The sequence below is a fragment of the Beta vulgaris genome, chromosome 5 (assembly GCF_026745355.1).
Source record: "Beta vulgaris subsp. vulgaris cultivar EL10 chromosome 5, EL10.2, whole genome shotgun sequence".
Lineage (NCBI taxonomy): Eukaryota > Viridiplantae > Streptophyta > Magnoliopsida > Caryophyllales > Amaranthaceae > Beta > Beta vulgaris.
Window position 1 is genome coordinate 14,341,029 of NC_079206.1, and position 14,434 is coordinate 14,355,462.

The 14,434-nt window shown below is 36.0% G+C and overlaps 3 protein-coding genes across 4 annotated transcripts; 2 read left to right on the plus strand and 1 right to left on the minus strand.

Moving 5' to 3' along the window:
* The first annotated feature begins 3,803 nt into the window (after positions 1 to 3,803).
* On the plus strand, positions 3,804 to 5,482 carry LOC104908292 (expansin-like B1). The gene is made up of 5 exons (XM_010697385.4): positions 3,804 to 4,068; positions 4,267 to 4,373; positions 4,483 to 4,664; positions 4,841 to 4,973; positions 5,123 to 5,482. The coding sequence occupies exons 1-5, from the start codon at positions 3,924 to 3,926 to the stop codon at positions 5,324 to 5,326; spliced, it is 771 nt and encodes a 256-aa protein (XP_010695687.2). The 5' UTR covers positions 3,804 to 3,923; the 3' UTR covers positions 5,327 to 5,482.
* A 72-nt stretch (positions 5,483 to 5,554) lies between these two features.
* Positions 5,555 to 8,902, minus strand: LOC104908294 (pentatricopeptide repeat-containing protein At1g08070, chloroplastic). Its single transcript, XM_019252806.3, has 2 exons — positions 6,763 to 8,902; positions 5,555 to 5,757 (listed from the first exon to the last, which is right to left on the minus strand). Exon 1 carries the CDS (start codon positions 8,817 to 8,819, stop codon positions 6,897 to 6,899), a length of 1,923 nt encoding a protein of 640 aa, XP_019108351.2. The 5' UTR covers positions 8,820 to 8,902; the 3' UTR covers positions 5,555 to 5,757; positions 6,763 to 6,896.
* A 1,651-nt stretch (positions 8,903 to 10,553) lies between these two features.
* Positions 10,554 to 14,434, plus strand: LOC104908291 (uncharacterized). Of its 2 annotated transcripts, XM_010697384.4 has the most exons (4): positions 10,560 to 11,185; positions 12,371 to 12,566; positions 13,603 to 13,734; positions 13,936 to 14,434. In XM_010697384.4, exons 1-4 carry the CDS (start codon positions 10,878 to 10,880, stop codon positions 14,041 to 14,043), a joined length of 744 nt encoding a protein of 247 aa, XP_010695686.2. In that variant the 5' UTR covers positions 10,560 to 10,877; the 3' UTR covers positions 14,044 to 14,434. The 2 variants fall into 2 exon arrangements, with proteins under 2 accessions (XP_048493874.1, XP_010695686.2); XM_048637917.2 differs by lacking the exon at positions 13,603 to 13,734 and having other exon boundaries at positions 10,554 to 11,185.

Here is a 14,434-nt window from a genome sequence, read left to right on the forward strand (position 1 = left end):
TCAAATAAAAGAAGATTTTTCATTCTTAAATGAAACCAAACACAAGGTTTTAAGTATCAAGTTCCAAGCCCATACCACCTTGGTTTCATTCCTGATTCCAAACCCATACCATAATATGAACCAAACGCCCCCTAAACGTAGATGTAAAATTAAAATAAGATACGGAATCAGGTGCCTGTGGTTTTTTTTTTTTTTTTTTAATATGCGGTGCCTATTATTTTCTTTATTCTGTATGAGCAAATGAGCAATCCCAATGGTGATCAAATCCATCACCAAAATCAGAAAATTTGAATTGAACAAAAAAACATGGATCTCATTGGTGACATAAAACCCATCACCAAATGACAAAACATGTCATTGTTCACATGGTGAACAAACTCATCACCTTATGAACCGCGTAAATTGAAGACAAAAAGAGCATTGCTACACACAGCCAGCAAGTGGCAAGCTGCCACGTGGCTGCTGCTGTGTATTTTTGGGAAATTTCGTGGAAATTTCCACGGAATTTCCCAGAAAATTCCTATTTCAAAAAAAAATCATATTTTTTTCCCCTCTATAAAATGATACCCATATTGATATATTTCAGAACAAACAAAAAAAACACTTCTCCTCCTCACCTTTCTCTCTCTAAAAATATTTATACATCATTTTTCTATATAATTTTTTACCTTCTCCTCCTCACCTAAAAAGAGGAAAAAAAACTCATATTTTCTAATAAATATATTTACCTTCTTTTACTTAAAAAAAACATCTTTAATCCTCCTCTCTCTAAATAAAATTGAAGTAAGAAAGAGAAATAGGAGAGAGAAAGTTGAGGTGGGGTAGTGAAAAGTAGGAGAGATAAAGTGGAGTTTGATGGTTTTTTTTTTCATGAGTGGAGTGAAGGTGATACATTTGATCATGAAATGATCAAAACATGAGTAAGTAGGAAAATTTGGTGATCAAACCCATCACTATTGGGAATGCTCTCAGCTCCCTAACTTTTTCTCTTTTCACTTTAGCCTAAAATAAGCAGTTCATGTTAGGCCTTGTTCTTTTGGACTTATTTTTAGTTCGATTCATTTCAGTTCAGTTCAGTTAATTTCAATACAGTTTAGTTTTTCTCTGCAATTCAGTTTCTCTCGGTTCACTTCTAGTTAGTTTAGGTTTGTTCAGTTTCTCTCAGTCCAATAGATCGGGGCCTTAGTTGACCATAATCATTTTGAATCTAAATCTTTGTTATATTTTAGAATAAGAGCATGCTTTATGTGGTATGAAAAATTTGTCAGACCTTTTCTATGTCACATTTTACGAAAAGTATATTTTTAAAATTTTCTGGTAACTTAAAACCTTAAGAAAAAAATAAAAAACTTGGAGCAAACTTAATTAATTGAAGGTAATGTTTATACATTTTGTTTGGGCAAAAGAAACATGCCCTCCGAGTTTGGAATATTGCTACTTACATATAAGTTTTTCAGGTACATAAATAGTTATACAAAACGGGGAGAGTTACTCAAAATACATAGCTTGTTAAAGCAATTTGTTCTCCCTTTTGCGCTTCTAGCAATACTATCCGCAAGCTTGTTTGCTTCTCTTTTTTCATGGTGAAGGCTAGTACCTCTTTGTTCTTAAAGCAACTCCCTGTAAGGATCAATGAGATATGACAAATAGCTATTAATATTAGACCTTTGTTGTATGGATATTCTTGCTCGCAGGCAATCAGATGCAATCAAACAAGTTTTCTATTTTTTTCTATTCTGCCTATTGTAATGCTAAAAGGATAGCTTTTAATTCGGCTTCTAGGGCGTTATTGGTTGGTAAAGGATAGCATTTAAGTCGTTATTAAGCCTAGCTTCTAAGTCAAAAAGTAAAGAGTTATTTGGATCATCTTGAGGGTGCTTTAGACCCCCTTGAAGGCGAGCCTAAGTTCTTTTTTATTTATTTTTAACACATTTCCACGAACTTTAGACCAATTAAGTATACCGGAGCTTCTCAAGCTTTAAGGTGACGAAATTTTGATAAGCGGCTCATTTAGTTTGGATCCAAGGAGTGAAGCTTGGTTCGCCTGACCAGTAAGGTTCAAATTTGAAATATTTATTTGGACAGATAAAGGTATCGAGCTTGAGGTAAGCGGAATTGGATTATGGTCCAAAGTAAGACCTGGTAAGTTATGGGCAACAACATTTGAGTAATCCATATTTCAATTGAGACAAGCCCAACAACGATCTAATCTCTCAAAAATAGGTTGACTAAGCATAATTGGGCTAGAAAAAAAATGTTTGCGAGCTAAAACTTTAGGCCATTGTTAGGCATCATTAAAGATTTAAAGTGGAGTGATTCAATAAACAATAAGCATTCATTATATATTTGTAATCTAAGCTTTTGCTCTTTGTGTATCCATTGTTTCAAAAAGGTTTGGTTAATGCTTTAAAATGGCTTAATCTTATTTATCTTAAACTTTTTTTTTTTTTGAGAGCTTAAGTTGTTTGGACATTTTAAAATGTTTCTCGCAAAAAGTTTGTGAATATATAAAAACAAAACATATGGCAAATTAAAGATTGTTCTTTCCAAAATACATGTATATCTCCAAAAAAAAAAAAAAAAAATTTAGATCCCGTAGCAACCTTAGTTGAATAAATCAAAAAAAATACTAAACACATCAAATATCCCCAATATGCTTCCTGTTCAAGAAAAAAAAAAAGAGCAATTGTTACTTATATTTGTTTTTGACATAAAATCTAACATTGTTAGGCTAGGATAATGGACATTCTATTTCTAGCCATAATAAGTGGTTGATATTGTTCAAACTCTACCTTGTAGAGTTATTTTACAACTCTAGAGGATCCAAACACGGTCTCACTATTCCCATTATCTCCAAAGACGCTGACTTCAAAATGAGTTGCTCCTTTTATCATTGTTTTTGAGCAGTCATGTTCATTTGTTTATTCTTCATCTCTGTACTTTACATGCATCAAATACTTCTTAATTAGCGTTTAAAGATCTAATCACTAATAACTTATCCAGGTTAACTAAGCTAACACCAAATTATTAAAAAGGGATCAAGATTGTCAGCTAATTAGCTAGGTATCTATAAATCAATTGGCAGCTCAAAATCTTTGACGCAAATTTTTGGAAAAAGACTGAGCAACTTCAACAAAAACCAAAGTTAAACAAAGGAATGAACCTACTCATTACTTAGCACCTTTATCATGGAAGAAAGCATCTTTCTGGGTTGATACAGGGACCAGTAAAAGCACTAGTGCATAAGTGCCTAACTGGTACCTTCAGTTTCCTGAAAATTAAACAGTAACTAGTATTCCAATTTCCAAACATGTCTATTTCAATCTTCAACACCCAATAAGAGTTGGTATAATCTCTTCTTCTAAGCCATATATAATGGTCAATTTCAAATAGCAATGGATATCCCACTAACCTCCCACGGCCTCAATGCGGGTTTTATACTATCCACCCCCCTTACCCGGATAGTATCCCACTGCATTCCCGGTATAGGATCCAGTTGTGAGGCCCACATGTACCATAAAGAGAATGATGGTCGGACCATGATGCACATCCATTCAAGTAGTTCGGTAAGTTTTCGATAGAGAAATCCAAAACCACCTTTATTTCTTAAACTAGCTCCCTCACTTTGAAGCAAACTAGCAAAGTGGTACTTAATAAAATGTGAAAGGAGGAAGGCCAAGGAATCAAGAATTGTTTTGTTAACGTCTTCTGATTGATAAGTCTGAAGTCTAAGAAGCATGGTCAAAAGTTTAGTTAATAAATTGAATGTAAAAAGGTTAATGATCTTACCAACCTCTAAAAGGAAGCCCTGTTTTCTTTCACATTCTATAAATACTGCAGCACTTCTCACAGATTTCTCATGTATCAAACAACGCATCTTCTCTAAATCTTAATCTCATATCCTTCTCTATAATATCCTCAAGATGGCTTTCTCATTGCAGAATATACTTAACCTCTCTATCTCCTTGTTTCTCCTGACAAGTTTAGCTAAGGCTCAAAACTGTAGTGACTGTTTCATTCAATCACGAGCTTCATACTACCCAAACTCTGACGAATATGGAACAAATCGTGAGTATTATGTAAAATAATATTATGCTACCATTCTAAACACTATGTTCATTGAATATCATCATTCATCTTTGATGACAATTTCTAAAGCATAGACTAAAAAAGATTTTCATATTATTGTTAATACTATAGCATATCCTACTGAGTTACTAAGATATGAATAATGATAAGTGAATGTACCATTGAAATGGAATGTAGATGGGGCGTGCGGGTTTGGTGCATTTGGAGCTACAGTCAACGACGGACATGTCTCAACTGCGTCAGATCTCTACCGTGATGGAGTTGGTTGTGGCGCTTGCTATCAGGTAACGAAATAAACCAGATGAAACGAAGAAGGATTCTACAAGATGTTGTTTACCAACTCCCTCTCTACGAATTGTTTTGAATGCATTTGTTGTTGACTTGTTTCTATAGGTGAGATGCACCAACAGCAATTATTGCTCAGACAATGGGGTTACTGTGGTCATTACAGATCAAGGCTCTGGTGATAACACAGATTTCATTCTCAGTGAGCGTGCTTTCAGCAAGATGGCTCAAACAGAAGACCTGGCTGCATCTTTAAAATCCCTTGGTGTTGTGAACATAGAGTATCAACGGTTCGTTCTTAAAAAATCTGTTCACTTCATCATGTCTATTACATTTAACAAAGAATTACCCTATACTGGGACACACAATTTCAGTAACTAGTGTACGACCACCTGTCTAGTTAGAATTGAGGAATGTCATAATAGAGCATCTAAGTATAACTTACTGAGATCTTTCTTCGACACAGGGTTTCATGCAACTACCCAGGCAAGAACATAACATTCAAGATTGATGAGAGTAGCAGTTACCCTAGTTATCTTGCTTTTGCTATTTATTACCAACAAGGCCAAAAGGACATCACTGCTGTGCAACTATGCGAGGTCTCAATTTCTATCATAGCTTATTTCACTTTTTAAATTATAGTATTTTCTAACCAATCATCTTATAATTCTTTTGCTGCAACAATGGAAATACAGCGAAAAAAAAGAACAGAGGAATTAGATACTAACATGCATTTTGATATGTGCAGACACAAAGCTTTACCTGCAAGTTACTGCAACGAGACCATGGAGCTGTGTGGACAAGTACTCCTCCACCAAGTGGACCGTTGGCTATAAGAATGTTGTTCAGTGATGGCGATGAAGCAAATGATACGTGGATCGTTCCTGTCAATAACATACCTCAAGACTGGAACCCAGGAGCCATATATGACTCTGGAGTACAAGTGAACTAAAAGAAAAAGTCTCATGTACTGATCAATATAGCAATATGAATATGCTCTATTCTTTCTCTTTGATTCTGTATCTTTCATCAGATTTTAGTTTAGGTTAAGACTTTAATCAATTATTATACATGACGACCAATAAAACTTAAATTTCAATTTTTTTTTTTCTTATGATAATGGCTGCCTGTTTCGATCAACATCTTCCAAAATCAGAGACTAATAGTCACATCCATTACTTCTATTACAAGCAAATTTAAATCATTACAGCCAACTAACAGTACATCAGAAGAGGATCCTGATTCCTGCCCATGGCAAGGTAAAGGAGGTGTCACATATGCAGCCTTACACTAGGCAAAAGGACTGTCTTCACTTGACCTCACTTTGTCTTATTTTTTGTTGTTTTTCCCCTTCAGTACAATTATATGTACCTTTGCTTCAAACTGCAGGGCCAACATAGAGAAGTTTACTCAACTATTATGATTTAATCCTTTACAATCCAAGGCCAAAGCAATAGTGTATTTTTGCCTTCGCCAGAAATAAGCATAGTTGCCAACTAAATCTCCTTACAGAAACATAAACTGCACATATATGTTTTTAATGAACTTGATAAAATCCATACTATGACTTTTTATCCACAAAAAGAAAAAGATCCGGACTATGACTTCCATCCTAAATCACTGTGAAACCCATAATACAAGTAAAAAATTTAACCACACTTTTCGAGATTAACCATTCATAATTCATAAATACAAGTTCTGGCTCTTATGGCCTTCCTTTTACTTATAAATACAAGTTCAAATTCATTTGAATCTTTTCAAATCAGATCAGATATAGTAATACAAGACCAGAATACTTGGGTAGACCAAAAAGGAAGTTCAGAATATCACACAGTTACACTAAAAAAAGTTCAGATTCAACCAGATAATAAACTCAGGTCAAATCATGATTCAAATTAAGGAAAGTTCACCCAAACCAAACAGAGCCTTAATCAAGATGTGAAGCAAGGATGGGAAGAAGTATCATCATACAACGCAAGATAATTCAATTTAACAAATAAGTACAGTTTAATGAAAGAGAAGTTGTGAAGTGTGAATGGAAATGAAGTAGGAGCACGGAATGGCTTTAAAATAAAACCAATTTGTCATTTTTCAAAAATCATGTCCATCTAAGCTTACGATCCCAATGTCTAATGGAGAAAACTAGGGTAAATAGCAGTATGAATTATGTAGTAAACAACTTTGAAATTCCACTTGTACATTGTTTACACCCTATAGGTAACCAGATGAGTTTCACCATAATTATTAAAATTAGTTCGAAGGGACAAGTCGATAACTTACATATTAACCCGATCTTTATACCAATATATGAGGACAATGGTTTGCACAGAGAACTATAAAATAAGATTTTTACCAATTTGCTTTGAAATTGTTATCCCACAACGATACCTGTCAAACTCAAACACACTCGTGCTACTATTTGTAGGATTGATCTTCCTTTGATGCTTCTATGCCATCATGGTCTGGGACTCTGCTTCTTGACATTTATCACAATACTACCCTATCTCCCAACACGTATCACACTACCCTGCTGTGCTAATTTCTGACAGCTTAACTTGAGAACTCATTTGTCTCAACATGGTGTAAATCATAGTTCTTCGATGGAATGAACCATCTTTTGGGCAGTCTTTTTCATCTATCCCAAAGCAGGACTTGCTGTACCCTGCTTCTTTGTGCAAACCATTCTCCTTCATAAGTTTCCTCACTTTGTCGACATCATCCCATCTCCCTTGTGCAGCATATATGTTTGATAATAACAGATAAGCGCCAACATCTTCAGGTTCGTGCTCAATCAGCCACTGTCCAACAGACTCCCCAAGCTGTATGTTCGAATGTGTATGACAAGCTGAAAGTAGGGCACCCCATAATGCAGATCCTCCCTTCATATGCATCTCCTCTGCTAGCTCTTCTGTGTCTTTCAGCAAACCAGCCCTCCCAAGGAGATCAACCATGCAGCCATAATGCTCAACCTTTGGTTCCATCTTGTAAACTCTTTGCATGACATCAAAATACCACCAACCTTCTAAGACCTTGCCTGAATGGGCACACGCTGCTAAAACACAGACAAAAGTGGTGTGATTAGGTACTTGCCCTCGTTTCTCCATCTCAAGAAACATTTCAAGGGATTTATCAACAAGACCATGTGAACCATAGCCCATGATCATAGAGTTCCAAGACACGACACTCTTCTCAGGCATACTATCAAAGACGTCTTTAGCCAAATCCATATCCCCACACTTCGCATACATTGTCAAAAGAGACGTTGAAAGCAAAACATCAGGCTTAATCCTCTTATTACATTCTATGTAACGATGGACCCACTTACCTCGATCTAGCCTACATAAATGGCCACAAGCTGTTAGGACACTCACAAGAGTAGCTTCATTAGGCTCAGCTTCTCCTTGTACCATCCTATCAAACAATGCCACACACTCATCATACTCCTTACTTCGTACATAAAGAGCCAACATGGTATTCCAAGAAACCACACTACGTATAGGCATTCGATTAAAACACTCACGAGCAGCCAAGACATCACCCATCTTAGCACACCCGTCAATCAAGCAATTCCAAGAAACAACATCTCTATAAGGCACTTCCCCAAAAAACTCAATTGCTGCCTCCATATTCCCAACCCCAACATAGCCAGCAAGCATCGAGTTCCAAGTAACGACATCTCTCACAGGCATTTCATCAAACAGTTTGCGAGCAAGACCCACCTGTTCATTTTTTACATACCCATCAATCATGGTATTCCAAGTCACCAAATCACGCTCAGAACTTTCATCAAACACCTTCTCTGCATCCTCTATTCTTCCAAACACAGAGTACATACGAATTAACGAGTTTTTAACAAACAAATCCGAACCAAACCCATATTTCAATACACTGCCATGAACCTTTACACAATCCACAGCCGACCCAAGATCAACACAAATCTTAATTATCATGGGAAAAGTATAATGGTTAGGCACAATACACCCACCAATTACATAATTATAATAAAATACAAGACCACTTTCTAGGTCACCCTGATTCAAATAGCTTCTAATAATGGTATTACACATAAAAGCATCAACTTCTTCAAGCTTTTCGAGGAGCGAAACAGCGTGGTTTAAGGCATGAGGCAGAGAAGATAGTTTCTTTATAGCGCGACTGGCGGCGAGGGGGTGATGAAAGAGGCCTAAGATGATAAGTTGAGCATGAATTTGATTGAATTGTACAAGATTACAACATTCGTCTACTTTTTGGAGAATTGGGTGGTTTAGGTTTAATGTGTTTAGATCTCTTTCATCAGAGTTGAAATCTCGGGAAGACCTAAATTCGACATTGGAGCAGATTTTTGGCGGGGATTTGAAGAGAGATTTATGGGATTTGAGGCGTTTTTGGAGAGAGAAAAAGGTGATGGAAGCTACTGGTTTGAACAGGTTTCTTCCAACGGTCATTTCATCAGCTTCTCAAGCTTTGGCGGGAATATCACTCTGCTTCCTGTAATGAGTTTTGGGTTAGATAGAAGCAACTTTTTGCATAATACAGCATTGTTTTTTGAGGGGAATGCATAATACAACATAATTAAATATATTTCCTCCGTTGTGTTTTAAATGAAATATTAGGTGAAATGATGTTATTTATTGATTAATTTTGACTCCAATTTATCGCCATTATATAAAGAAAAACATAGTCAGGTGAAATATTGTTAGATTCCTCTTGATGCATATTATCAAATTGCAACTTTTTTATATTTTTTACGTGTGGACAACTAACGATATTAATGATTAAAGAAGTGTGTTGGGTTGCGTGAAAAAGCAAATGGTTCAGTTAAGAAAGTATTATGTTCAAATTTGTACGCTAATAAACGTGTTGAATCCTTTGGTAACTTGTAAGTATAACTATTATACCAAAGATATTAGTGTTATTATTTTTTTTTATACATGCTTTTGTTATTTTCTTTTCTTATTTTGCTCGCAACATTTTACGGCCGTTGTTTATACGACTTTCGCTATTTCGTTATAATCACTTTGACTTCCTATGTCCTCTATATATCTTACATGTACGATATGTTAAAATTCAATTGTTTTCGACATAAGACTTGTCTTGCATTCAAGAAAGAGGGAGCGAAACTACCAACTTATAGTATTTGACTATTTGTTCATGTTGATTTATTCTCAGGGCTATGAGCCTATGACCCACGTAGGAGGTAGAAGAAAGCATTTCAAAGCATATGAAAAAAAGTTTTTTTGAGGTGGTTGTATCCTAGAGAAGGTTCGACGAGGCGTCGAGGCCTAATATATATGGGGCATCATGCGATAACCCTGGGAATGCTGGAGGTATCATATGTGGTTATCAAAGGGAACCCATATACGAAGGTGAAACTTCTAACGATTATGCATGGCCTTGCCATTGCTTGATATGCAGGTCACACAGAACTCTAGTTAGTAGTAGACTCGCTCAGAAGTCGTGGTTCGTTGTTTAGTTGAGAGTAACACCCTCTTTTCAAAACTGTCAATATAATATATAAATGTAAGGCATTGATTTTTCAACCCAATTGGAAAGTCAAATTAAATATTGCTATTAGAGAAGCGAACTGAACAACAAATTGGTTAACTAATTACAGGATTAGATTATCACCTAAGTTGAATCTTCTACAGACGGCCCTGGTAGGTCTTAGTGACGTTTTATTAGAGGACATGAGTTGTGTTGCTTTAGCTCGACAGTTACCTAGCGATGGAAGACATGGTTATATTCTTGTTTAGCTTGTGATAATATCCTTGTTTTAGCTTGTGGTGATTTTAGTTCAGCTTTCTTTTCTTTTTGTTTTCTTTGGCCTGGTTTCCCTTTGTTATTGTTGGTTCTCTTTTCTTTCTTTGTTGTAGGGATTTGCCCCTCTTTCTTAGCTGGGGAAGAATAAGAAGATCGGAACCACAATCTTTCAAGCTTTAATTTGTCCTATTAAGGGTGATCATTTAGGGAATGCAATGGGTCGGACTTGGGTCATAATCCGACTCCGACCCTAGACGAAATCGGATTTTAAATTCGACTCCGACGTCCAACATCCAACTACGAAAATACGATCCGACTTAAAATCCTAAGATTCACCTCCGATCCGATCTAATTTTTTTCCTCCCATTTTTTAGTAGAAAATTTAGATAATTGAAAGATTTTGACATGCCAATTGTGAATCACCTAATATCAAGTTATCTATTTCACCAAACCTGATTTCTAGAGCCGCTGGAAAAACAAAAAAAATGGCAGCATCTATTCTACTCCTATGTTTTCGATTTGAATAATAGAAAAAACATACTTATTAGGGTTTGCTTCTTGAGCTTTAATCAATCTCTCTCCTTATTCTCTCCCCATTAATCCTATTACGCACCTGATCATATCAAAACATTGATTATCCCCAATTCAATTTGAAGATTTCTATCTCAATTACAAGCTTGCTGAGTTGAACTCTTCGCAATTTATAATTTTGTTGAATTCACGTTCAGAATTGATCAATCAAGATGCCGAATTTTTTGTCAACATTGAGAGCAGTTGGGAGGAGCAGATTATTGCGGCAGAACAATATTAAACCATTAATCCGACATCGGAATCATACAATTAATTTGGGAGAGATTGGAAATTATGTTTCAGTTCGATGTTTGAGCAGCATTGCTGGAATTGATTGCTTTTCTTCTAGAAATTTAATTCATCGTCCTAGGAATTTCTTCATTCCATATGAGAAATTGCAGAGAAGGTGGTTTTTGGGTTGTGGAGATGGTGAAGAAGGAAGTGTTTTATCAAAGGTGTACGAGGAAAAACTTGTAATTGGGTGAGTTTTCAAAAAATTATTGCATTTGATTTTACTAATATTAAGATTTTTTTGAGGATGCATGAGTCCTATTTTTGCTATGATGCAATTGATGTGATTGAAAATTCATTGTATAATATGTTAGGGAGGAATTTAGAGTAGTTTTTCTGAAATTAAGTTGATAGATTATGGATTTGAAAAGACTTGCCAAAGTCTGCCTTACGTACGTTTTCGAGAGTAAGATTAATCTCTGAATTTGAAATTACTGCTTATTTATCTGGTATTGGCCGTAATTTACAAGAAAATTATGTAGTAAGGCCGTAAGGGTTAAGGATTTACTCGGTGTGAGATACCACATTGTTCGAGGAGGGTCGATTTTGCCTATGTTACTCAGGCACGGATTGAGTGTTTACTCGGATACGGTAGTATAATTCAAGTTTTTAGCTTAAAATGAAGTATCCAAGTAGAGTGTCGTGTCGGACACGACACGACATCCCGTTTTTGAGGTAAATGAAGGTGTCGGAGTAACACTGGATTTTGCTATGAAGGTTGTGGTAATTACAGATGAGAACATTGAGAAGGATATTTTGAGCTTATAAGAACTTACATGTTAGGCCTTGTGATGTATGAAGTAAACGTTTGATTCATAAGCACTTGTTGCTTTGCTAGATATATTTCGCCACTGTCTCCCCTAGCCTCATTCCGTTCTTTTATCTAAATTCTAGCTCTCGTTTTGGATCTTAGAAACTGTAATATTGCCAACTGTTCAGTAATGGTGATTGTACTGTGAGTCTGTGATTATTGTTTAATTGGCTATCTATATCTGCCAACTTTTGTTATCTAAAGCAGATAATAATACATCAGCAGGTAGAAGATGGAAAATTATTAGCTAGGATCCTTGATATCAAGCATGACTTTCATTTGAAGTTCTTCTGTTACTGAGTTACCATGAAGGAAGAAGTAAGCTATGTGAGAGAACGTTACATGTGTTTTTTATTAAAATTTAACTGGACGAGGATTATTTGCAAAAATCTCTGTTCGGATAAAGTAATTACAGAAGATAGGTAATGGAAAGCTGTTAGGATAAGACACTGCTAAATAAAGCCTTTCTCATCATAGTTAGTTACTTGGTTAGCATCACTTCTTTACACATCTATGATGTTTTTGAGGACTGAAGCTTGAAACTAAGATTACGTGTATACACAGGTACTCCCCTGAGCAGCTGTTTGCTGTTGTTGCAGCTGTAGATTTCTATGAAGATTTTTTACCTTGGTGTCAAAGATCAGAGATAGTTCGGCATCACCCTGATGGATCATTTGACGCTGAATTAGAGATTGGTTTTAAGTTTCTGGTTGAGAGTTATGTTTCACATGTGGTTTTAGACAAGCCAAAGATGGTTAAGGTACAACTTCTTATCTCACCTTACTTCAATTTACTTTACATTTGCTGCTCGAAAAACATACACATCTCTTTATTAATCGTTGTTTTGTGTGAAATTGTTATGATTGAGTGACTGCGGAAACGCAATCATGTATGCACCCTGAAGGACTCGTTTCTGAACTTTGAGTGATAGGTCTATATATGCAGTCCTGCTGCTTAGCAATGCCTTCCGAAACGAATGGGTTGTTTTATTTTTGCTAGAATACAATGGTGCTTGAAAAAGAAGTTTGAGAGTAAAAGATGGGAAGATTAGGTTATACAGAATATGCACTTCTATGCTTTCACCAATTTGTGTCATGACTTGGCATATAATTGAATCGCAATTATAACATCCTTGTTAATTTAATTTGCACTGGGCGCAATCTAAATGCCTGTGAGTTACTTGGATTTGATAAGTTTCACATCGGGACTCCATTTTTCTTTTTTTGAACTAGAACACTACCTGAACTTGTAATAATTAATCAACTATGCTGAACTCCCTTTTTTGGGGGTTTGTAAAGGAAGTGTCAGAGAGGCATAGAAATGAGAAATGAAGTAGTAAGCATTGTGGCTCCAAAGGAGAGCACGTTGGGGTGAGGGGTGTTAGTGAGGGCGTCATCATGTTGTCTAATTATATTTTTTCTATGCAATTTACCTAATACAGTGACGTATATATGATCAAAATGATTGTAACTGTCAGACCAATCATAGAATCTGCTCTTTTATATATGGTAAGCGGTCCTTTTAAACAGAGGGAGAAAAGTATTTGGCCCTAATTTCAAGGGAACAAGTTGCCTGGGTTGATACTTGATAGCTATGTCATGTAGTAAATTGTTCCTGCTTGAGCTATTTATCAATCTATCCAGCAATCAGTCCATGTATCTAACTCACTATCTGTATTATTTTTTATGGTTGAATCTTTTGGTGTCAGCCTATCAGGTGTAGGTAGTTGTAAATGAAGTCTCTGGCGCTCTTTGATTGATATATGCTGATCTTTCTACGTTTCTTTATGGTGCCAGACCACTGCATCTGAAAGCAACCTTTTTGAACACTTGATCAACGTATGGGAATTCAGACCAGGACCAACTCCAGAAACCTGTAACCTTTATTTCTTGGTTGATTTCAAGTTCCGTTCACCACTTTACCGACAGGTTATGGTCTTTTTATGTTTTTTTCTCTATGTTAAACTTGTTTTTGACCACTTGTGGTCCAACAAGAAGCGCAACCTTTAATATTTTTCTACTACACAAGACACTGCAATTTTCCTATTTACTTATAAAGCCACAGCTTTATTTGATTGTGATGAAGACATGTTGTGCTCCCTCACAAGAATGATGTCTTCTTGTACGCAGGTGGCATCGATGTTCTTCAGGGAGGTGGTATCTCGATTGGTCAGTTCGTTCACTGACCGCTGTCGTTTGCTATATGGCCCAGGAGCAACTATTGAGCAAAGGGCGTAGGATTTTGGAGTAAACTCGCCTTCATCTTCAGCTCTAGTCCTTCGCTAGAAATATTGTGGCATTAGTGCGTGAAACAATGTAATTCAGCATCCCCATTCTTAATTATTGTTAGTCTTAGAGTAGTTCAAGTTTGTATAAATGAGAAACACTTGATCATCTAAGAGTCCAAATTGAGGCTTACTACGGGGTGTCATCCTCTACTTCAGCTTCTGAGACTGGAACGAAGGGCTTTTTAAACATGTACATTCTTCCCTGAGGTCAAGTATAAGATAAAGCCATGATCGACTGATTGGAGATCAGATAACGAAATGATGCATGTACTGTCTCACTAGTTTTTACAGAAAAATGAATTTTCTATATAATTATGTATAAATATCTTAAATTCATGTTA